The sequence below is a fragment of the Chrysochloris asiatica genome, unplaced genomic scaffold (assembly GCF_000296735.1).
Source record: "Chrysochloris asiatica unplaced genomic scaffold, ChrAsi1.0 scaffold00066, whole genome shotgun sequence".
NCBI lineage: Eukaryota > Metazoa > Chordata > Mammalia > Afrosoricida > Chrysochloridae > Chrysochloris > Chrysochloris asiatica.
In genome coordinates, this window is record NW_006408584.1 from 15,585,474 (window position 1) to 15,610,781 (window position 25,308).

A 25,308-nucleotide genomic window follows, 5' to 3' on the forward strand; every position below is an offset into this window, starting at 1 on the left:
CTGGCTTCAATGGCTGGAGGATCAGAACTCGACTAGAGGAAGAAAGAAGAGAAAAAAAAAGAGTAATCCACAATTTGATGAAGTTGGCTTATACTTATGGATGTAAGTGACTTAGGTCAAAAGAGGGAACAAATCTTTACAGCCAGAATCATTCCTACCCCCTTGGTACATAGGGTTTACAGAGATGGGCAACTTAGATACTGACTACCCAAAATGGGGCGGGGGGGTGTTACAAAGGCAAGAAGTGACTGGCTTACAAGCTTTCAAGAGGGAGCTTAGTTTCAGAGGGTACATGAGAAGGTAGAATCTCCACTGAGTGGTTTCCAACCTGTCTGGATGGGGTTGGTGAAAGGAGATGGGGATAAGACTCTTGCGGTTCAATAGTGAATAACTGCTATCAGGACTGACTGTGAGTGTTGCAAATGTAAAGGTAGATGTTTTGTAACAAAAGGAGGGAAGTGGTTGATCTTGCAGTCCAGGAGTGGAGAAACCTAGGACCATCATGGGAGAAAAGTGGAGTGCAGGACCCTATCCATAGAAGCAGTGATACCAGAGATGGTAGCAGAGACGATGACATGGAGAGATGGAGTGGCTTGGGACCCTAGATTCAAGGAGGGAGAGGGGCTGTGCTCAGGGTCAGGGGGTGGGCTTGTGGGGTGTGCCTTTTGGTTGTTTAAATGGTGGTATAATCCTGAGTGCTTCCATGTCCATCCCCAAAAAATAAGAGTAATAACAAAAAAACCAGAGGGAATGGAAGCAAATGCTGTTGAACGATGATGCATGGAGGGGATAGTAATCATTGCAATGAAACAAAATACAGTAGAATGAATGTAAAAATATGTTAATGACTTACATAAATGATTGGAACAAAACACAGGGGTAAAGCTTCATGACATTGTATTTATCAATGGATTCTTATAGAAGACATCAAAAACTTGTCCTGATACCTGGTGACCTTGAGATAAGAGACAGAAGAGCACAGGTTGACTGGTCTGAAGTTTAGGGAGATGTGTGAACTCCCGAGCACATGAGCACTGACCTAGCCATTGATGGGTAGAACAGAGAGTGAAGCAGCCAACAGATCTGAAGTGTGGGAGGGGTGCATGAACTCACAAATTTGAAACAGGTGCCCATTTGACCCAGCTTGGATGGCTAGCTAACCAGAACTCAACCAGATGAAGACAAAGATGCTTGATATTGTGAGCAAATATGCATTGCTACAATTTGATGAAATGGACCTTTGTTTATGGATGTAATTGTTCAAAATTCCAAACAAAATGAAAGGATTATTCATAACAAGGATCAAGCTTGTATTCTCAATGCACTGGGTTTATAGGGACAGGCAATTTAGACATTGGCTATCAAAAATGGGGGGTTATAAGCGCATGAAGTGTCTGACTTATAAGCTTTCATGTGTGCTTAGTTTCAGAATGAGGGGTTAAGGTAGAATCCCTACTGAGTAGTTTTCCTCTTTTCCAGATGGATCTGGTGAAAGGAGATGGGAGATGATGGTGATAGGATTTTATGATTGCTAACAGGATTAATCATAATTGTCACAATTGCTATAGAAGATTTGTAACTAAAAGACTGAAGTAGTTAATCTTTCATTTTAGGAACAGAGTATCCCAGGACCATCATGGAAGAACATAAATGGACTATGATATCCTACCTAGCAAAGCAGCAAAAGCAGAGAAGGAACAGAGACAATGGCATGGAGAGATAGAGCATCTGTGGATTCTAGGCCCATGGACCATGAAAGGTGGTGTGCTTTTCAGGAGGCTGGCAAAATGTGTACTTTGGACATTTAAATGAATACATATTTTTTGCTTTGTGTGTGTACATCAAATATGTTTGCTTTGTTTATCTGTGAAAAATAAGATGTAAAAGGGAAGTTCTGGGTGGAAGCAGGATAACGGTTGTTGCAGGGAGGAGATTATATGCGTTTAGATGAAACAAAATGTATGGCTGAAAGTAAGGCTGATGATCATATCTGTTAGTCTTCACTCAATTAAAAAAAAAGAAACCTGTCCTGACTGGAAGAACTGTAGTGTCTGGAGCATTTCTGATCCTGAACTGTAACCTGTTATCTTCCCTAATAAAGCCCATAATCCTGAGGGGGAAAAATATATTTAGTATGCAATTCCAAAAGTAATTAAGTCTATACTTGCTTATAATACAAGAAGTACATCACTTAAAGTGAAATTATGACAATCGACTGGGAATTTTCCTCAGTAATTGTGGTTGTCCCAGGCTACATGGCCTCTACAATTCAAGATGTTTTGTTGCTATTATTATCAATTTATTGATTTCAACTCAGATATTAAAAACAAATTTTCATACTCAAAGAGTAAGAGGAAAACTAGCAAGAAGAAGGTGACTGTAGCTATGTGCTGTCAAGTTAGTTCTGACTACAGCAACTCTGCATAGGATTTCTGAGGCTAAAAGTTCTTGCAGGAGCAGAAATCCTCATCTTTCTCCCATGGAGTGGCTGGTGGACTTGAACCAATGACCTTGTGGTTCAAAGTACAGTGCTGTATTGTACATAGCCAGCACACTACCTAAGAGTATCATGGGACTTTGAAAATTTTTCATCAACAAAATAATTCAAATGCATTGATTCTTCAATGTTCTTTCTTATTCACTGTTCAACTTTTACATCCATATGAGGCAATTAAAATTACCATGGCTTGTATCAGTACAATTTAAACATCAAACTTATATCTTTGCTCTTGAACATTTTAAAGAGGTATTTTGAAGCAGTTTCTCTAATGTAATATGTCATTTGATGCCTTGACTGTTGGTTCTATGAGTGCTGATTGTGGATTCAAGTAAAATGAAGCCTTCAACAACTTCAATCTTTTCTCTATTTATCATGATATTATTTATTGGTGCAGTGGTCAGGATTTTGGTTTTCTTTACATTGAGGTGTAATCCATACAGAAGGCTATAGCTTTGATTTTTATTAGTACTTTATTAAGTCTGCTACACATCTAACAAGGTTGTGTCATCTTCATATTGCAGGTTGTTCATCTGTCTTCCTCCAATCCTGTTGCCTCATTCTTCTTAATATAATCTAGTTTCTTGGATTGTTTGCTCATTCAGATTAATAAATACAGTAAAAGGATACAACACTGATGCACATCTTTCCTGATTTTAAACCATTTAGCATCACCTTGTTCTGTTCAAACAACTGTCTCTTCATCTATATACAACTTCTTCATGAGTGTCATTGTTTTGGAATATCCATCCTTTACAGTGTTATCCATAGTTTGTTAAGATCCACATCTTTCAGGTGCTCTCTGTTCCATCTGATTTCAGTAATGATAATTTATTTTGATGCTTCTAGCATTATTCAATATTTTGCCCATAGAATCCTTCAACAGCACAACTCAAGGCTTGAAATTTTTTGTCAGTTCTTTCAGCTTTAGCAATTTTGAGGATATTCTTCATTCTTGGGTTTCTAACTTCAGATGATTATGCATTCCATTATAGTACTTTAATTTACCTTCTCCAACTATCTTTTGAAATTTTCTGTTAATTCGTTTATTTCATCATTTCTTCCAGTTGTTTCAGCTTCTCTATGATCAAGCTAATAATTTGCATCTTGTGTACTTGTTTTAATTTTCCTCAGTATCAGCCTCAATTTGCAAAAGAGGAATTGATGATCTTTTCCACAGTTGACCCCTTTTCTTGTTTTGACTGATGATTTTGAACTTCTCCATCATCTCGTCCAACAGATGTAGTCAATTTGATTCTTTGAAATTCCATCCACATGCACATGTACAGTTGTCATTTAGGAAGTAGAGCCTAATCACTCTGGAAATGTTAGCCACTGAAAACCTTATGAATAAGGTTTTCAAGGCATTTCCAGATAAGGATGGGATGCAGCACAGTTATTTTTATCACAGCCCTGATCTGATGTAAGGGGAATTTCTTAGGGTGTAGCCTGCAACACCTTTAATCTTATAAAAGGTAAAAGGAAAGAGAAGTAAACAGAAGAGAGGGATCTCCAAACCAAAAACCAAACCCACTGTCATTGAATCCATCCTTACTCAGTGACCCTATATAGGGTTTGTTGTTATTGCTATTTACTGTCAAGTTGGTTCTGACTCACACTGGCTCTATGTAGGGTTTCAGATGAGTGAATGGTGGGTTTGAACTACTGACCTTACAATTATCAGTCCAGTGCTGTACATTTTTATGAGATCAGAAAGCATCATCTTTGGCTGGTGGGTTTAACCTGCTGACATTGAGGTTTGCAGCTCATTGATTATCCTACCAACAGTATTACCAAAAAAGAACTGAGGATGAGTGCCATGGAACTGGGGACCTAGTACTGGGAAACTCTTAGACCTAGGGTAAGACTGTGGCCAAGATACATGGAGATCCCAAAGGAATGACAGATTATATCAAAAGGAGACATGAACCTTTCCCTAGATCCATCAAAGAATGAAATCCTTTCCCCTAGAGCTGGCATCCTGAATTTGTTCTTCTAGCCTCTTAAACAATGAGAGAATAAATTTCTGTTTGGTATAGCCAGCAACTAGTGGAATTTCTGTTATAACAACACTAGGTAACTAAGATAACCAATAAAAATAAAAGAACAAAAACCACCCAATGCCACAGAGTTGATTCTAACTCACACTGACTGTGTTGAGTTTCCAAGACTGATAATGTTTACAGGAGCACATAGCCTCATCTTTCTCCTATAGATCAGCTCATGGTTTTGAGCTTGTGATTAGCTATTCAATACGGATCCCTCAGTTTAGGATACTATAAAATAGTCCTTGTAACCTTTTGAATTGACCTCTCTGTCTTTAATAGACCCAGCACATCTTTGGCAAAGCAACTGTTCTGATTAACCCTATGGACAACAGAAAGAAACATGGCCAGGTGCTGCAACACCCTCAAACTTCTTGTTAAGTTTGATCCGATTTTTGTGTCACTGTGTCAATTCATTTTGTTGGGGGTCTTCTTCATTTTTACTGAACCTCCATATCACCAAACATGATGTCCTTCTCCAAGGAGTGGTCCTTTATGACAATATGTGAAATGATGAGAGACAAAGTCTTGACATCCTGGTTTCTAAGGAGCATTATGGTTGTACTACCGGCATAGATTAACTGTTGTTTTGGCAGTCTATCATACTTTTAATATTCTTTTCCAACACCATAATTCAAATGCATAAATTCTTATGCACTTTTTCTTATTCATTGTTGGTAGAATATTCAATTTCATCATGGCTGGCTGTAGTATTTGGTACATACATTTGAATAATAGTGGTATTAACTGGTCTTCCTTTTAGGCAACTGCAAATTATCCTATCATAGACAGCAGTGTACTCCAGGACACATCTTGAAATGTTCATTATTATGATAAATGAAACACCATTACTCTTCAATTTGTTGTTTTCACCATAGTAAATCATAAGATTGTCAGATTCAAAATGGCCAATAACAGTCATTCAGCTAAGTAATACCCAGGGGATCAATCTTTATGCATTCCATTTTATTTGGACAACTTCCATTTGTCCTAAATTAATACTGCCTACATTCCATGTTAGGAGCTCTGCATGTTATGATTTTTAATGGATATTTACAGCTGTTTCTCCTCATTTTCAGTTGTGCCCTGTGAGCAAACGAAGGTCCCAAAAACTTTGTTCCATTCAGGTCATTATGGTCAACTCTACTTTGAAGGGGAGACAATTCATCTTTCAGCACTATGTACGACAATGTTCCACCGGTATTCATAAGCTTCTCAGTGGGTAAACATTCAGAAATAGTCCACTTCTCCTTCTTCCTAGTATGTCTTAGTCTGGGACCTCTGCTGAAACCTGTCTACCATGATGAACCACTGGTGTTTAAAGTATCAGGGGCAAAACTTCCAGCATCACAGTAACATGCAAACTATCACAGTATGACAAACTTACAGAAGAGTGGTAGAGAATGTTAATATTAGCATATGAGGGCAAATTCTGGAAAAATGGGGGGCTATGCAGCCACACCACAAGAACCCTCTACAACAAAGATACGAGAGACCAAATGAAACACACACAGATGGAAATCCTGGAACACTGAACTTCAGAGGAAAACTTTGAGACATGTATTGAGTGCTTGATAGGAGAAGAAGCTGAGCAGGGATGGTGAGCGAGGAAGACTGCTAAATGGCCATCCAGACTCAGCATGACCATTTTGAACTTTTGTGAGCAGCTTTCTCCTGTACTTTTTACTATCCATTTTTCTTATCACATGCATACTCTTTCAAATGCTTTCACTTTGGCTCACATCTTCTACAACTATAGTGTCTTTGAGTATCATTGTTTCACATCTAAGTAATCACAATAACTTCTTAACTGATCTTGCTGCTTTCCACTTATACCCACTCCAATCTTTTCCATACTGATGTCAAATACTGATCAGAAGAACTTTACTACTATTTTAAAGAACAATTATCCCAATATTTTGCTGTTGTTGTGTGCAGCCAAGTAGACTCATAGGAAACCTCCATGGCAGAGTGGAGTAGAACTGCCTGACAAGGATTTCTAGGCTGTACTCTTTATCGGAGCAGATCACCAGGTCTTTACCTAGAGGAAAGTCTGCTGTGTTGAAACCACTAGCCTTTTTTAGCAGCCAAGCATTTAATAAGCTTATCAGTATGCCTAGTCTCTAATTACCTCTTCTTTCTCATCCCATTTCTATTCTTTTTCTTACTCAAGTTCTAGGATCCAGTTATCCTAAGATTCTAACAATTCCTCAATAAATACTCTTGTTTCTGAGATTTTGCTAATTCTATTTCCTGGCCTGGATCACCTTCTCTCACCTGACTGACCTGTGTCATCCTTCTTCTGAGAATTCTACTCTAGAAACTTATGTGCAATGAGGCACCTCTCCTGTAAATTTCCCATCTTCACCTTTTCAGGAAAGAACTAATTAGATTGTACTTTATTTTCTTATTTCTGTTTCAAAAGGAATATGACCTCTCTGTGGCCAGAGACCATATCCAATTTGTTTCTAATTATCTTCTCCAGTGATTAGTATACAGTAATGGTTTCATTAAAGTTTAAAAAATAATTCGGTAATAAATGGCTTTTTTGAAGCAATAAAAGAAAATCATTTTAAAATAATACAGGTTAGAAGAATACAAGCAAAGCTCTCACTAGTTTTAATCTTAGATTAAATGAACATTATCATTAAATTAATCCATATGCTTAAGCTACATGCTCCACATTTATAAACACATATCTGTCCCTTAAATAACATATCAGTTTTGCAAAGCATCTATACTATTTATTTATTTTTCATAGAATTCCTCATGAATGTGGTTCTACAGTGTGGTAAACAGTAAAATTCATATGTTAATTAATTTCTATATGTCAGTTAAGGAATTGGCCCATTTGTTTTACATAATTTAAAACTGACATGGAAGTTTTGCTTATCAATTATCTTCCTGTTAATAATGAAAATATGCAAGAACTATAGGCATAAAATTAAATTATAGTATCACAAGATTGATTATCTCTTAGCTGAAATATGAAAATGATTTTTCTACAATTTAATGTGCAGGTACCTCTCCATTGTACTTTTTGTAAGTAATATAAATATACTTGCATTTAGAAAGACCAGAAGGTTTTAAATGAGAATTGCCCATTTATTTCATTGCTATTAATCACATGATATCTTTTGAAAGAAAAAAGTATCATACTTCTAGTACTGTTGGAAATTAGCCAGTCTATGTGGTAGCAACATTTACTTTTAGAAATGCATCTTTCCTGTAGAAATCTGAATTTTTAAAAATGTAAAAACACAAACGCATGTGCATTTCACATGCATACATAATACAGTTTTAAAAGGTATTGATGTAAATAAGGATTCAACTTAAATAAGTATCCCAGAAATGAGTTAATGAATATTAATATTAGAGAGAAGCTTTAGTCATTTTTTTAGACACATGGAAGAAGCAGAAAATTAGATAGATAGATATAGATATATTTGTGAACAAAATATAATTTATTACAGTTTGATCTGAGTATCAAATCATTAAGATATAAAAGGTTTTAAATACAGCATTAAATTCCAACATTTATTACATGTATTTTTGAATACTAAACCTGGATTATAAGAAAACTATTACCTCCCAAAAATAGAAAAAAAAAATTGCATCATTTCTCCTATTTTATCTTAGAAAATTTGATCTTCAGAGTGAGAAAACTCCTTTTTTATTAAGAAATGTCTACAGAATCCATCCAGTTGAATCCAAGAATTCACCCCTCCATCATACATAATAGATTATGCACTTCCTATTTCCTGTGATTCTTAACTAATTTTTTTCTTGCTTGTACTTGATGCTAATTCTGCAAAAAAAGGTTTTATATTTTGTCAATTAGAACATACGACATTTTTGAGAATGAATTACCTAATCTTCCCCTATACACTAAAGAGAAAGTTTCCTATACTGTCATTAGAAACCACAGTAAACAATTACAACTTCTCAATAATTTATTAGAGTTCTGGTGTGGAGTTATACGGTAAGCTGGTACTGTTAACTACAAGGTTGGCAGTTCAAACCCACTAGTAGCTCTTTGAAAACCCTGTATTTGGTCGCTATGAGTCAGAACTGACTCAGCAGCATAAACAACAACAAATAATTTACTATATAAAAATGGTTTTTAAGTCTCTATTTAAGTCTCAAAAGTCTCTATGTGAAACCTCAATTATTAAAAAACCCATCATATCTCTGTCAATTAATAGAAAAGGAGTTAGCAAGCCATATAGCAGCTTACTAACAACACAGTGGAGACAATTTATTCTTTGCAACCAAGTTTCAAATACCTACTACTGAAAATTTTAATTCATATATATATATATATATATATATATATATATATATATACCACCGATCAGTTAAGATCCAATTCTAAAATTTAAATGACAAATATTCTTTTTATATTGGCATTGGAAATCAACAACAGACTATAAAATCTTGCAGTCAATTATTAAAAACTATTAAAGAACCCTGCTAATATGCCCACACTCATTAAACTAAAAGAGAAAAAATACTATCCTTATTTATGAATTTGAGTTCCAGAAATGTGTTTATACAATAAAACCTATGAATCATGGAACCTATAATATTCAGCAGGTAAATCAGAGAAGCAAATCTCTTATGATTTTCCACTAATAGTGATAGAAAAGTGGCAGGACTGCACCCTGTTAAAAAGGAAAACTTTGGGAGATCCTGAAAACCAAGGCAGTCTTGTTAATTTCCACTTCTTACAGGTTTACTGTATTTATAGCAACGGTGTTCCAGAGTTTTCTCTTGTCTTACTCTACAAGCACTGACTTTGAACTGTATTTGTCACTTGCCAGTATGGAGAGAGACAAGTAAGTAGTTGAATAAACTGGAATATAACACTCAAGCACAATCATGCCAGTGTGTTTGTATGGTGCAATACCTGGACATCTATACAGCTTTCTTGCCTGTGCAATATCTCCTTTGCTTAAGCGGGTTCGTTGACCAATTGCTGGACGTATGCCATTGTCATCACGAGATGGGAGAATGGTGTCCAGAAACATCCCTCTGTAAAAACACCAGAAGCCAGCCAAACGTAAGTTACCAAATTACAACTCACTCATATGTTCCTTACAAATATAAGATGTAACTTCACAAAGTCTAAGGGGAAATATACCACTGATGAGTTTTAAGTTGTGTGTCAGGGTTTCAAAACACAGTAACCAAAGTAAAGACAAAAAACACAAAACATGTCTGTGTTAAATGTGTGTCTTGGCACTGTGAGTTAATGTGCTGGACTGCAAAGTTGGTTTGAACTACAAGGTCACCAGTTCAAGCTCACCAGTTGCTCCTCAGAAACCCTATACAGAGTCACTATAGTTCGAAACCAACTCAATGGGACTTAACAACAACAAAAATAATAACAAGCAAAAACATAATAATTATATTCACTTTTTCCTTAGAAATTAAATGTTTAAAAAATAATTGAAATAGTACATAATCCAGTAACATTTATACCATTGCTTTTGTTTTGGTTTCGGTCTCCTGAGCAGAACCAAGAGATTTTAGTTAGCAAGTTGTAGAACAGTTCATTTTTATATAGCTCTATTTGCTTAAGAACAACTTACAAAAAATATTTTATTTTACTAAAATTTTTAAAAGTAAATGCAACATATGTAAAGAAAATTTTTAGTTAAGCTACTAATTTTACCTATCCTTAGAAGTCCAAGTGTTGCAACATTGTTAAAAAGAACAAGGAAAAACAGTGTGCCAAAATTTAGACAGGACAGTTTAAATAAGAACAGTTTTACTTTGACACACATATATAGATGAAGAGAAAGAAAAACACAGTTGTATATAATAAATATAAATACAGTTCATGACAAAATTAACAAATAGTAAAAATTAAGCAATAATAATAATATGCAAAGAATTGAGTTGTTTTGGTCCTAATGTTATGCAATATCTCACTATTTTTATTAATATGCATGACTTGAAGTCCTAAAGAAGTATTCTAAAGATACTCTTATTTTGCAGTGTATACCTGACATCTATATCTCTAAAGAAAGTCCTGAGCTTAAAAGCTATATAGACTGAAAACTTAAATGGACTTCATATTGGTAGAAAGATTAGGGTGTGGCCCTGTGGATTTTTGTTTTAATTCCTCAAACAAAGGTCTCTATAAAAATGTTTAAAATTAAGAAAGAAAAGTTTTTAAAATCCTTTAACTTGGGATAAATGGTAAAGCATTTCTTTCCAAAATTTGTATATTACTAACTTATATTTAAACTGGATTTTCAAGGAACAATTTTAGCTCTATTCCTTCCTTTGGAAAATATTTACTAAGCACTGTTATACGTTTAGATTTATAGTAATAAATTAAACAAACAGAAATCCCTCACATTCTAATATGGAGAAGAAGACATTAAACAAAGACTGATAACTCAAGTAGTGACAGGTAACATGGAGAGATATAAAGAAGATGGACATCAATTGTACAGTTATGGGATAGCTTTTAAATAGGATGATCAAAGAAAAACTCACTTAGAAGTTGACATTTTAGGCAAACAGGAAGGAGGTGAAGAACAGAGGAATGTGGGTCACTGGAAGTTGAGTATTCTCAGAGACAAATAACAAGAAATGCAACAGCCTAGTTGTTGGAGAACCCCTACAGTATTTGAGCACTCCCCAGAGAATTTTACCCTGAGTACAACTGTTAATCTATTGTAAAATTATAAACAGAGTAGTGATGTAATTTATGCCAGTCTTCCTGATGATCACTAGATATACAGACAGGAACACTGGAATACTTTAAAACCAATCTAAGCATCTACAGAGCTCCCTGTGTGAACAGCCTTGAGACTACAAAGGTGAAAATGAATGACGGATGAGAAGTTAGCAACAAAATTGAGAGCTTGAACATCCTTAATAGGATGAAGCTCCAGCTAGGACAATGAAACTGAAAGAAGATGTTTAGCTATATAGTTTGTCTATCTGTCTGTCTGTGTGCTGATGGGTCAGTTCTGACTCATGGCAACCTTGTATAGGTTTTCAAAGAATGACTGATAGGTTTGGCCATCAACTTTTGGTTAGCTGTCTAGTACTCATCCTTTGCAATACACCAGGTCTATACAGCAGAAATAAGAAAAGCCAGTTTCCTGATGTTGTTTTATTATTGTCTTTAGAAGCCATGAAGTCAGTTCTGACTCACTGTGATTCTATATACAACATAATAAAACAGTGCTCAGTCTGGTGCCATCTTCACAGTTGTTACGTTTGACCTACTGTTGCTGGCACTGAGTCAATCCATCTCATTGGGCTCTTTCTCTTTTTCATGGAGCTTCCACTTTACCAAGCATGGTGTCCTTGCTCTAGGAACTGGTCCTTCCTGTTAACATGACACGTCTTTAGTATGAGATAAAGTCTATCCATCTTAAAAGGAGCATTCTGGTTGTACTTCTTCTAAGACTTTTGTTTGTTCTTCTGGCAGTCCATGGTTCTTTTAATATTCTTCACCAACACCATAATTCAAATGCATAGACTCTTCTATAGTCTTTCTTATACATTGTTTAACTTTCAAATGCATATAACAGTACTGAAAAATACTATGGCTTGGGTCTGGCACACTCTAGTCCTCAAATGGATATCTTGGATATTGAACATTTTAATGAGGTCTTCTGCACTTTATTGTTAAGTGCCATCGAGTAGGTTCCAACTCATATAAACCCTGTGTAGGGTTTCTAAGGAGCAGCTGGTGGGCTTGAAATAGACCTTGGGGCTAGCAGTCCAGTGCTTATCCTACAGCACCACATTTTTGCATTTTTAAGAGGTCTTTTCTCCACTATCAATATTTAGCAGGCAAGACTAATTTAACGAAGTGCTACAATTTCTGCATTATTTCAGTCAGTAATAATGAAGTATTAACTACTTTCTATTTCTAACAATAAATTATACTCTTGGGAAAGGTTTCATTTTCCAACTGATGTACATTCTCTTCCATCCCACCAGCAGAAGCCAATCACGTATTCCTTTAGTTCTTTGTGTTCAGGGAGTTCACAGTTTTCTCCTTCTCACATCACAGCCATAAAATAATGAGGCTCTTCCAGGAACTCTTCAGTGAGGTACTACCAGTAGACCAGAGACTGATCATATTGCATTCACATTAAAAAAGCAAATTAGCTATGCTTTTTCAGAAACCAAAACATTGTACAATGATTTTTATTACTGAAAAAAATTTCATACCTAGTTTGCAAGCACTCATCCAACACAATATTGGTGCAGACAGAAAACAAGGGCCTATGCATCCAGCCCTATTGTTCCCACAAGTGATTTCTTAACTCTGCTGACAGGCTAGTTTTATGAAAACAAATGGAACTTTATAGACTCTGTGGGTTCAAAATAAAAGAAACCATAAACTTCAAATACTTTGGGATGGGGGTGGTGGTGGTACTGAGAACTATGAAAAATATTTCCTTATACTCAGTCATTTACATTCGCATATGAGTTAGATCTGAATGGTTTAAAATTAGGAAAGCTGTGCGAAAGGATTGTATTCTTTCATCATACTTATTCAACCTGTATGCTGAGTGAATAATCCGAAAAGCTGGGTTATATGAAGAAAAACATGGCATCAGGATTGGAGGAAGACTCATTAATTGGAGGAAGATCTCTTAAAAATGTAAAAAAAAAAAACCCTCAACCTGCAATATGCGCTGATACAATCTTGCTTGAAAAAAGTGAAGAGGACTTAAAATAGTTACTGATGAAGATCAAAGACCATAGCCTTTGGTATGGATTGCATCGCAATGTAAAGAAAACAAAAATCCTCACCACTGGACCAATAAACAATATGCTTATCAATGGAGAAAAGATTAAAGTTGTCAAAGACTTCATTTTTGTTGAATCAACCATCAATATTCACAGAATCAGCAGACAAGAAAGCAAACGACATATTTCATTAAGCAAATCTGCTGCACAAGACCTCTTTGAAGTGTTGAAGAGCAAAGATGTCAGCTTGAGGACTAAGGTATGCCTGACCCAAGCCATGGTATTTTCAATAACCTCATATGCTTGCGAAAGCTGGACAGTGAATAAGGAAGACCGTAGATGAATTGATGCATTTAAATTATGGCATTGGAGGACAATATTAAAAGTGCCATGGGCGGCCAAAAGAACCAATAGATCTGTGTTGGAGGAAGTGCAGCCAGAGTGCTCCTTGGAGGCCAGGATGGCCAGACTTCATCTCTCATACTTCAGACATACTGTCAGGAGGGATCAGTCACTGGAGAAGGATATCATGTTTGGTAAGGTGGAGGGTCAGAGTAAAAGAGGAAGTCCCCCAGCAAGATCGATTAGCAAAGTGGCAACATCAAGGAGCGCAAGTGTGGCAACAATTGTGAGATTAGCCTAGGACTGGCAGTGTTTCATTGCATAGGATCACTATGAGTCGATAGTGACTCAATGGCACCTAACAACAACAACAACATGAGTCAGAGCTGTGTATGAGTTAATAGAGTTACTGGTGTGACACTATAGGATAAGTACTGAACTACTAACCACAGTTGTTCAAATTCACCAACTGCTCCTTGGAAACCCTATGTAGGGTTGCTATACATTCAAATGAATTAACGGCACTTAACAACAATAACATGAGTTAATGAACATTTTCTGTGAAGCCCTGGTAGCAAAGTGGTTAAGTATTCAGCTGCTAACCTAAAAGTCAGTGGTTAAAAGAACAAACAAGTTGCTTGCCCAGGAAACATCAAGGCAAGTGGTCGGGTCCCCTCAGTGCAAACCCCCTTCCAAGACTAAGACTCAATGGGAATACACGCTCTGATTGGTGACCACACTTGTCACCAATAAAGGGAAGTGAGGGAAAAACAACATGAAGTGGTGAACTAAGCCCTACAATGTGGAGAGCGAAGCGTTCAGCTGATAAAAAGAGAGGGCATATGCACAAGAACACCCACACTTGCAGATAATACCCACTTGACCTGGCTTCAATGACCGGATGATAAGAGCTCAACCAGAAGAAGAAAGAAGAGGAAAAAAAGAGTAATCTGATGCAATTTGATGAACTTGACCTACACCTATGGAAGCAGTAGCTCAAATGAGGGAACAAATTCTTACAAGAATCATTCCCACCCCCTCCACACAGAGTAGACAGGGATGGGCAACTTGGACACTGGCCACCCAAAATGAGGGGTGCCTACAAAGGCAAGAAGTGACTGGCTTACACGCTTTCAAGAGGGAACCTAGAGCCAGGGGGCCTTGAGGAAGGCAGAATCACCAGTGAGTAGTATCCAATCTGCCTAGGCGGAGCTGATGAAATGAAATACAGATGGATCTCTCGTGATACAATAGTGAATAATTGTTATCAGGACTGATTGTGAACGTTGGAAATGTAAAGGCAGACATTTTATAGCAAGGAAGGGAGGGAATAACTTTTCAGTCTAGGAGCGGAGGTCCCTAGGACCATCAACGGAGAAGAGTCGAGAGCGGGAACCTACCCAGAGAAGCAGTGATGCCCGAGATGGAGGCAGAGACAATGACGTGGAGCAATGGAGCAGCTGGAGACTTTAGATCCAGAGACGGAGAACGACTGTGTGCTGAAGACTGGGGTGGGGTAGGGAGGATAGAGTAGGAGCAGGCTTGCAGGGTATACCCTTTGGTGGGTTGATGATGCATGGAAGGGATTGTAACCATGGCAATGATACGATGTATGACAGAATGAATGTAAAACTAATGTTCTCCCATGTAAACTATCATATAATTCACAATAAAACATTAAAAAAAAGCAAAGATGTCACTCTGATGACTAAGGTATTATTCCTGACTGAAGCCATGGTATTGTCACTTAATTGACTACAGAGTTATTTTTATTTAAAAAAATACTAAATGTTTGCTAAAATGTTAAAAAATAAAAAATTAAATAAATTTTTTAAAAAAGTCAGTGGTTCAACCTGATTCAGTCTGATTCTGTAAAGATTTGTCATGAAAACTCTGTGGGGCAGTTCTATTCTGTCCTATTTTTGTTGTTAAGTGCCATCGAATTGGTTCCAACTCATAGCAAGCCTGTATAGGGTTTGAACCTCTGACCTTGTGGTTGCTGCCCAGTGCTGACCCTACAGCGCCTCACCAGGAGTCCTGTCCTGTAAGGTTTTCATAAATTGGAATTGACTGGATAGTAATGGGTTAAAGACTCAAAACAATCAGACAGTGTGTATTGGATCAAGCAGACTACTATCCTTTTAGCTTAAATAAGGTCACTCACTGCTGATCTATAAAACTAGAAAAAACTGATAATGGAATTTGAAACATGAGCTAGGATAATAGGCAATGTTGATTGCTATGCAACACAAAGGTGGATATGAGAGGAGATGGAGTACAAGCAGAAATAGCTAAGTAGTTTGTGGGGAAAGAAGCAATCTAGTGTGTAAAGGCAATACTGGGTAATGGGAATTCTACATTTTGAACTTTTCTATACATGATGAAGAATAGAAAAAAACCAAATGATTATTTTTCACCTTCTTCCCCAGTATCTCCTCTGTCCCAAGGAATCAAAACTCAAGCTAGCTCTGAATAATATAATTAGGCAGCACTTCAGCAGCAATGGGACTAAAATCCCCATTTGCCACATACTTCTAAGAAAAACTGAAATCCAACCATTGACCTATAAATGCTGTTTTGTAACTCTTTAAAATTAACTTCAAGACAAATATCTGGGTATATTTCTGTGAAAACTTAAATTCTAACTTCATAAAAAATATTTAAATGGCTATTATATTTTCCATGATCTTTTTGAAGCCACCTAAAATACTGTATATACTTTAAGAGGAAATATTTTTAAAATACAGTTAACATTATTTTTTTTAAAAAGATAAAATTTGGCCATAAGAAAAGCGTTAGTTACAAACGTGTTCAAGTATTCAGAACTCATTTAAATGTTTATTGCTCTACGTTTAATATTTTTTAAAGCAGTAAAATTAAGTTGAGTTTTTTCTCTTTTTCCCTCCTCTGCCTCTATGCCGTTAAGTGATGTCTAGTCAGTTCTGACTCATAAAGGCTCTGTATAGGATTTCTAAGAAGCGACTAATTGATAGGAAACACTGACCTTGTGGTCAGAGTGCAGCACTTACCCTACAGCACCATACCAGAATTCTGTAAACAGATGTCAATGAGCTAATGAGTTGTGGAATGGACATAAACAGCAAAATGAATGAGTTAGAGTGGGCATATGAGAGCCAAAGGGCAGAAAATGGGGCATAGGAAGATGAGTTCAATGGTTCCACCGTCATAAATTTCTTACCTGGCAACTATTTGTTTGATGGTATCATCTTAAGAATAAAGTACCTCAAAACTGAAATCAATTACACTCTCAAAAACATAGCAATCAGTCAGTAGTGAAATATTTTCTGTTTTAATAAGAAGTGAAATATACTACGGGAAGCAAATTTTTCTAACATGTTTTTTTGACAATTATTTAGTAACACTGGTTTTTGAACATGGTTGGTACTTAAGCAATAGAAAATACACAGTATAGAACACAAGCTGCTTAGAGAATATCACATTCCTTTCAACAACCAAGTTCCCTGTGTGACGTATAAATACCTACTAAACACTATTTTGTAAATTTAGCATTTTAATGGTTTGACAATTATGTTCATTGAACCTTTTATGATGCAGAAATAGGGAATAACTCAATCAATCCATACCATTTTAATTCTCAAAAATGCATTTATATGTTTCATAGAAAAATAGGAAAATACATTTTGAAATCTTTTTAATGTGTGATACATACAACAAATGCTAATCAAGCATTTTTCCACTTCATTTCTGCCAAGAGATAGCAGTATTTAAAGTGGCTTCAGTTCTAATGCCAAACACAACTTTGTGAGTAGCCACATGGAGGAAAGGAATTAAAAGTCAAAACGTATAACCTGAGACTCCAACCTTGAGAAGGTGTTCCTAGCATAGTGCATGATACTGTCAAAATCATATCTTTCTCCAAGTGAGTTCACTTCTCCAGGTTCCATCTTCAGAAAATTATATTCTTGGCCTAAGAATCAATAATAAAAAACAGTTTAGAATGAAGCTTTTGAACAGAGAGAAAAGAAAACAAAAGAGTCTTTCATAGGCCTATATCTGTACTTTACTAAATGAGTGATCTTCATCCTGGCTCTAGTTACATATTACTAAGCTATAAAAAGCATATACCTAGAACCATGGTTTACTTTAAAAGTATACTGAAAGGCAATAATGTATTTCATCAATATTTTATTAATTTCTGCAAAAAATCGACTACCAAAAGTATACTTCAGGTTGGTTTTCTAAGTGTATTCTTTTACTGTCTCATAAAATTTGCTTATTATTTTCCTGCTATTTGCAATGATTTTTTGGAAGTTCCATTTTTACCGGATGACTTTCCATTTTTCACTTATATCTACATTAGCCAGGAACAACACAAAAATATTTTACTATTTATATTAGAGTCTATAAAATATTAGGAAAAGGGCTATTAGCATATGCCTATGTTCCACACTGGAGAGTTGGTGTGGTGCTGTGGGTTAATGTGCTGGACTGCAAAGTCAGTTTAAACTGTATGATTAGCAGTTCAAGTTCACCAGCTGCTTCTTGGAAACCCTATGCAGACTCACTATAGGCTGGAACTGACTAGACGGCACTTAATAACAATAACGTGTTCCACACTACTAACCAAAAGGTTGGTGGTTCAAACCTATCCAGAGATGCCTCAAAATAAAGGCACAGTGAACTGTTTCCAAAGGACAAAACTTTATAAACACTATAGAGTACTGTTCTATTCTGCACATATGTAGTCATCATGAGTCAAAATCAACTAGATAATAACTAGCAACAACTTTAACATATGCACACAGAAATCTTCAGGTTTATCTATGTGACTTCATGACTAAAGATAAAACTACAGCAAATCTTTTACATTCATTTTAAAACTGAAACAAAATACCTCGTAACAAAAAAGAGATTCAACTTTATGGGATTTTAGATTAAGAAGGATATGGTTCAGAATTTAATTGGCATTTTGTTAAATTTCAATACCTGTTATTTTAAACTACTGACAATTTTTCATTTTCAATCGGTTTCTAACCTGGTTGTTTATTTCTATATTTTAATATTATTCCTTGAAATTTAAAAGGACCATGGAATTTAAATATATAAATTTACATCAATAGCTCCACAGGAAGACAATTTCCTCTACTCCCATTAAGGTTTCAATGTCTCAGTCTTTATAACTTAAGTAACCAAAGATAGTGCATCTCATTCATGTAACTTAAAAAGCTTTGAAACATCAAATCTGAAAGTGAACTATTAGAATTTAAAATCCAAGGCTGGAGCTCAAAGTAGAACTATTACAGCACTCATGCAACTGGATTTTCCTTCCAATTGCCATATTACTACTTCATGTAAAAAATAATAATAATAATATGAATGAGGGGGTTTTCAAAAGACCAACAAAGAAATTGAGTATTGCTACAAAGTAAGTCTTTCATATGACAAGGAAACTTGTTATCTTCATTTGGGTATTAAGCATGAGAGAATCCAGCTGGAGTTACAGAACTCAAGGCCCAGACTAAAATGTTTTAGTGTATCACTGAATGAATGTACACAATAAAATGTTTTTAATAAACTAAGCTAATCATCCTATTGGTAAAGCATGTGCATTCAAACCTTTGGTATGAGTTTCTATATTACAACAATTCTCAGGAAATACTTTTCATCCTCTTCAACACTGGTAGAAGCAACTCACATCTTCACAAATATACAAAGTATTATGCATAACAGAAGTTTATTGATCATTTCAATGGTGAGATCCTTCAAAAAGCTTGCATAGTTATTCACAGCTTTGGAAACTGTGAGCACTTCTACTGTATTCCATAGGTTCTCTATCTGTATAATTTAGCCAAATAGCAAGAGGTTTGGTTGTTTTTCTGTTTTGTTTTGGTTTTTGGCACAACATTCCACATGATTGAATTGTTGTTGTTGTTGCTGGTAAGTGCCATCGAGTCAGTCTTCGATCATTGTGACCCTGTATAGGCTTTACAAGGGTTTTCTGAGGCATGGCCAGTGAGTTTCAAGTGCCAATTTTGCAGTTCAAACTGATCTTGCAGTCCAGTGCTTATTCCACATTGTTACACCAGGACTTCATGATAGAATTAGGGAAGAAGTATTAAAATGTACTGATTACATGAATGTGAAAGTCAAAAAATAAATTAAGAGCTTTAAATTGTGGCTATTATTACATAAAAACTATCAGAGAAATTAAATTGTAATTATAAATTATCCTTCAGCCATTGAAAAAAATTAAGAATATGTCATTAGAGTGGTCATGTTTAAGAAAAAATATAAAGGAAACTATTAAGGTTAATCAGGTATTTACTCATTTTCTTCATTTTTTTTTTTTCAGACATTACCCTGAGAATAATATGGACTTCTATGATAAAATAGTACATTTCATGGCAAGTCCTGGACTTTTAAAACTCTCTTCAGTATACATTCTAGAACTCAGTCTGGAAAAGACTTAAATAAAAAAGGAAATATTTAATAATGTTAATTTATAGTTCAATAGTCCACACTCAGTCTTCCTTTCTGTCTTTCTCTCTCTCTCTTTCTTTCTTTCCTTCCGTTCTTTTTTTTTCTCACAGTTACAGGGTTTATTAGTGAAGTTAGCATGTTACAATTTGGGGACAGAAGTGCTCAGGGCATAGTTTCCATCAACTACTGATAAATGCTCACAGGACGTACCAAACTACTATAAACCTCAGCTTGAAGTCATTGGACTCTAGCTCCCTATGTCAGCAAACCTAACTTCCCCACTTAAGTGCCTAGAGGCACACTACTCTACAAGCAAGCCTCCTGTCCAATGTCACTCAGCTTTACTTGTTTCTTGGCCTAGAAAGCCCACCACTCAGTCTCCTGCTCTGGTTCTTGTTTTTGCTTCAGCTGCTTCTCTGCCTCTCCTCCAGAGTAACAGCTTTCTGTCCCTGGATTGAGGAGCTTCAATGTACAGGAATCTTAGGGTCAAAAGGATATGTACCACTACTGGCTCTTCCTCTTTGATTATAATGAGATTCTCCCTCCGACTTCTGAGATGGCTCATTTAATACCCATGCTACGATTTCAAGTTTACACAATTACAATTAACTCTGTTAGTATCCACAGCTGAATCATGGCAGGGTATCAAAGTATTCTCCCACCTTCCCCTTTTTTTAGGGGGCATAGTGCTGGGGGATATACACAAGAACACTCAGGAATATGTAATCATTTAAACAACCAAAGAACACATTCTGCAAATCTTCCTGCCTCATGGCTTCTACCACTCAGTCTTTCTCTGTCCATGAGTCTAGAGCCCTCAGCTGCTCTCTCTCTCTCCAAATCCTAATCTCTGCCTCCATCTTTGGTACTGCTGCTTCTCTGGATAGGGTCCCACATTCCGATTATGCTCTTCTCCCTTGATGGTCCTAGAGTCCTCTGTTCCTGGACTGTAAGATTAACTACTCCCCACTTTTTGTTACAGAACTTCTACCTTTACTGTTGTGACAGTCACAATTAGTCATGATAACAATTTCTCACTGTTGAATCATAAAAATCTTATCCCCATCTTTTTTACCAGACCCATTTAGACAAGATGAAAACTATTCAGTGGAGACTCTACCTTGCCCCTCACAATCTGAAACTTAACTCCCTCTTGAAAATGTGTAAGCCAATCACTTCGTGTCTTTATCACCCCCTCATTTTAGGTAGTCAATATCTAAATTGCTCATCTCTATCACCCTGTATTTTTGTTTGAAGTCCTGGTGTGGTGCTGTGGGTTAATGTACCAGACTGCAAAGCTGTTTGAACTGCAAAGTCGGCGGTTCAAGCTCACCAGATGCTCCTCGGAAACCCTATACAGGGTCGCTATGGGTTGGAATCAACTTGACAGCACTTCACAACACAACAACAAATCACCCTGTATACAGAGGGGACAGGATTGATACTTGATGCTAACACTCATTCTTGGGGAAAATGTAAACTTAGGGGAAAAAGCTAAGTCTTAAGAAAGCAAAAATGCCTGAAAAACACAAAAGAACATTCAGTCTCCAGAAAAAAAAATTAATACATATATAAAACCATCACGGATATTCCTTAATTAAATGAAATATTGATTCCACTTCATTGAATAATAAGTTTATATATTTCAAGAATTTAAACAATAAATATTTTAACTATTATTCAAAGACATTCTCTCAGTTTTTAAGCCTAAATCACTTTTTTTTTTTTTTTTTACCAGGCTGGATGTTTTCTCTTATGATGGTTACATGGTTATCTCGATCTGGTCTTGTGTGTTCATGCCAAAAGCCTATCACATGGCCCAATTCATGAACAACAATTCCAAATTTATCACAGTTTTTGCCAATAGATATCGCTTGAGGTCCATTTCCCCGACGGCCTACGTAAGAACAGCATCTGGAATAGAACAGAAAGTAGAGATGATGATGGAAAGGGTGATGCTGGGTGAATTAAAATCTGGTGAAACTTTTGTACAGATTTTCCATAAACTATAAGATCTAACACACGCAGAGGTACAGCAGACTTTCATTAATAAAGATGTTATATTCTACTATCCTAATAAGATTGTGTGCAATAGTGGGCACTAAATATCTGGCCTTGAATAGCTGGGAATCATAGTGCACATTACACTGCCAAACAGCTGTTATTCAACAAATTAAAATTTTAAATTGCCAAAAATTATTTTCTCAAGTCCTTAAAAGGAATTTCATTGGTTCAATACCCAGAATATGCATATTTGAACAGCATATTTTAATGTCATTAAATATGAATACTTCACCTACTTTTTTTATTTTTCAAATATAGTGATTTTTATTGCTTTAAACTCCTGAGCATTACAACATGCAACAGAAGTTAGATGAACTAATGTGTGCTAATTGTTTATGAATCTATTGTAACAGTTAATGAATGTTAATTAGTCAACAACATAAAGAAGAGAGAGGAACTAGATGAGAAAATGAGTGAATAGTGTTTTGGTTCATTTTATATATATATATATGATTTTTTAATAGAATTTGTTAAATACATTGTTGTTGTTGTTCTTATATACCATTGAGTTGATTCTAAGTAATAGAGACCCTGTATAGGGTTTCCAGGCATCCTGGCATGGTGCTGTGGTTTAATGCACCAGACTGCAAAGCCGTTTGAACTGCAAGGTCGGCGGTTCAAGCTCACCAGCAGCTCCTCAGAAAAATAAAGAGTCCCTATGGTCCAAATCAATCATGGGAATGACATATAACCTGGCAGCCTTTATTTCCATTGTGCATACAACCTTGCTTGTTGAATGTGAAGAAGACTTAAAATATTTACTTATGAAAATCAAATAGCACTGCCTTTGGTATGGATTGAATCTCAATATAAAGAAAACAAAAATCCTCACCACTGGACCAATAAACAATATTCTTATCAATGGAGAAAAGATTGAAGTTGTCAAGGACTTCATTCTTCTTGGATCAACTATCAACACTTACAGAAGCAGCAGTCAAGAGATCAGACAACGTACTGCATTAGGCAAATCTGCTGCACAGGAACTTTTTAAAGTGTTGAAGAGCAAAGATGTCAGCTTGAGGACTAAGGTGCGCCTGACCCAAGCTATTGTATTTTCAGTAACCTTATATGGATGTAAAAGCTGGACAATGAATAAGGAAGATCGTAGAAGAATTGATGCCTTTGAGTTGTGGTGTTGGAAGAGAATACTGAAAGTGCCATGGGCTGCCAAAAGAACCAATAGATCTGTTTTGGAAAAGTGCAGCCAGAGTGCTCCTTAGAGGCCAAAATGGCCAAACTTCGTCTCTCTTATTTCAGACATATTGTCAGGAGGGAACAGTCGCTAGAGAAGGATATCATGCTTGGTAAGATGGAAGGTCAGAGAAAAAGAGGAAGACCCCCCAATGAGATGGATTGACCGGGTGGCAGCATTGATGGACTCAAGTGTGGCAACAGTAGTGAGGTTGGCCCAGGATCGGACATTATTTCGTTCTGCTGTGCATAGGGTCGCTATGAGTCGGTTCCAACTGTATGGCACCTAACAACAACAACAACAACAACATGGGTCGGAACCAATTCAACGGCACTTAACAACAACATAGGGTTTCCAAGGAGCAGCTGATTAGTTTGAAGTACGACTTTGTGGTTAAACTGACCTCTGGTTCAGTGTTTTATCCCATAGTACCACACCAGGATATACATACATAGTCATTTACTACATACTCAAAGAGTAAAATACTGGATGTAGAAAAGATCAAAATTTGTGAATTTTGGAGAGCAGTAAATTTACATATTTAGTATCTTAAAACAAAAATAATAAAATTGAATATCTGATGATTATAGAGTACTTGATAGGTGAATTCTGAGAACAAAGTACTCTGCAGTCAAGAAACACAGTCAACTTATTTCATCAAAAATGCCCTTTATATCACATTCACTTCCACAGAAATTTCCTACAAATAAAACAGAGTTTCATAATGAACAGGAAAAATATATTTCACAATGTCTTATTCATAGAAATAATTTTACAATAGTACTATACAAGAAGAAAAATGTGGTGACTTCATTCTTGTCTTATTTAAGGGTCTTAGGAATGGAAGAGACATGGGTGCTTAGATGAAAACACAGTTGAATGTATGTACATACAAGTTGAATGATGATGCATGGAGGAGATTGTAATCATTACAATGAAACAAAATACAATGTGTGTAAAACCGATGTTCTCCCATGTAAATTATCACTCAATTCACAATAAAAACTTAAAAAAAAATAGACATGGGATGACAGGTAAACTATGTGCACATGTATGTAAACACACAGGTTATATGCTAAATCCCAAAGCTCTTGAGACTACAGGATAAAGACTCGATTATCTAATCCAACTGCATAACACACACAAAGATACTTTGCACAATGTTGGAAATTGAAAGTGATTATCATGTATAGAAGAAAAATGTAAACCACAGGAGCAGAACTGAGGTGAGCTGTTGTCTTTCACCCCTATGACTACCACACATAGCATCATAGAATAGGAACCCACATATGTCTAAAAGGGGAAGTACTCATCCTTCCAAAATTTCTGTCTCAGGACATATATCTTTCTGTCTCACACCACCTATCAGGCCTCTCTGGATAGGCCCCTTTTGGCTCCCTTTAAAAAAGACCTCCTCTTGGCCCCCTTTAGACAGACCTCTCTCAGCCCCTATTAGAAAGTCCTCCTTGTGGCCGCCTTTGGAAAGATCTTCCACTGCAGCGGTCTGAAAGGCACCATAAAGAGGCCTTCCCAAAGGGGGATAGAGAGGTCAGAGGTTGCATTCCCTTTGCAGGACACCCAGCTACGCTGATGACCTCTACCCTATGTGCTGACTCTGGCCATCACTGCCATCTTCTCTGCAGCTAACTCTGGCCACTGTATGCCCTATTGCTGGACAGTTTCTAGGTTTCTGTGTTACGGACAATTTCTTATCACTTGGCTTCTTGCTGTTACACTGTTTCTCATCTCTTGGCTTCTTGCTGCTGTTATCTTAGTGTGCAGATTGATCATCTGAGGGAATGTTACCAGTCCAGCATTATAGTAATTTCACTCAGGTTTAGGATGTTCTCAGATTATGGACCTGGGGAAAAAAGGACAGCATTTCCCTCTAAGCTTCTATGGATCCGGAGGTCCCTAAATCACTGTCAGATTGGCTTTTTATATAAGAAAACTTGATGGAAATTTCAAAACAT

At 36.3% G+C, this 25,308-nt stretch overlaps 1 protein-coding gene across 1 annotated transcript in view; it reads right to left on the reverse strand.

The window, feature by feature from the left end:
* The window catches only part of TLL1 (tolloid-like 1), a 390,737-nt gene that overhangs the window by 176,354 nt on the left and 189,075 nt on the right, over window positions 1-25,308 (reverse strand). The window contains exons 6-8 of the mRNA XM_006864538.1: window positions 21,815-21,993; window positions 17,461-17,566; window positions 9,452-9,576 (exon numbers count right to left, since the gene is read on the reverse strand). Of these exons, the coding sequence (XP_006864600.1) occupies window positions 9,452-9,576; window positions 17,461-17,566; window positions 21,815-21,993 (410 nt within the window). The remainder of the gene's footprint in view (window positions 1-9,451; window positions 9,577-17,460; window positions 17,567-21,814; window positions 21,994-25,308) is intronic.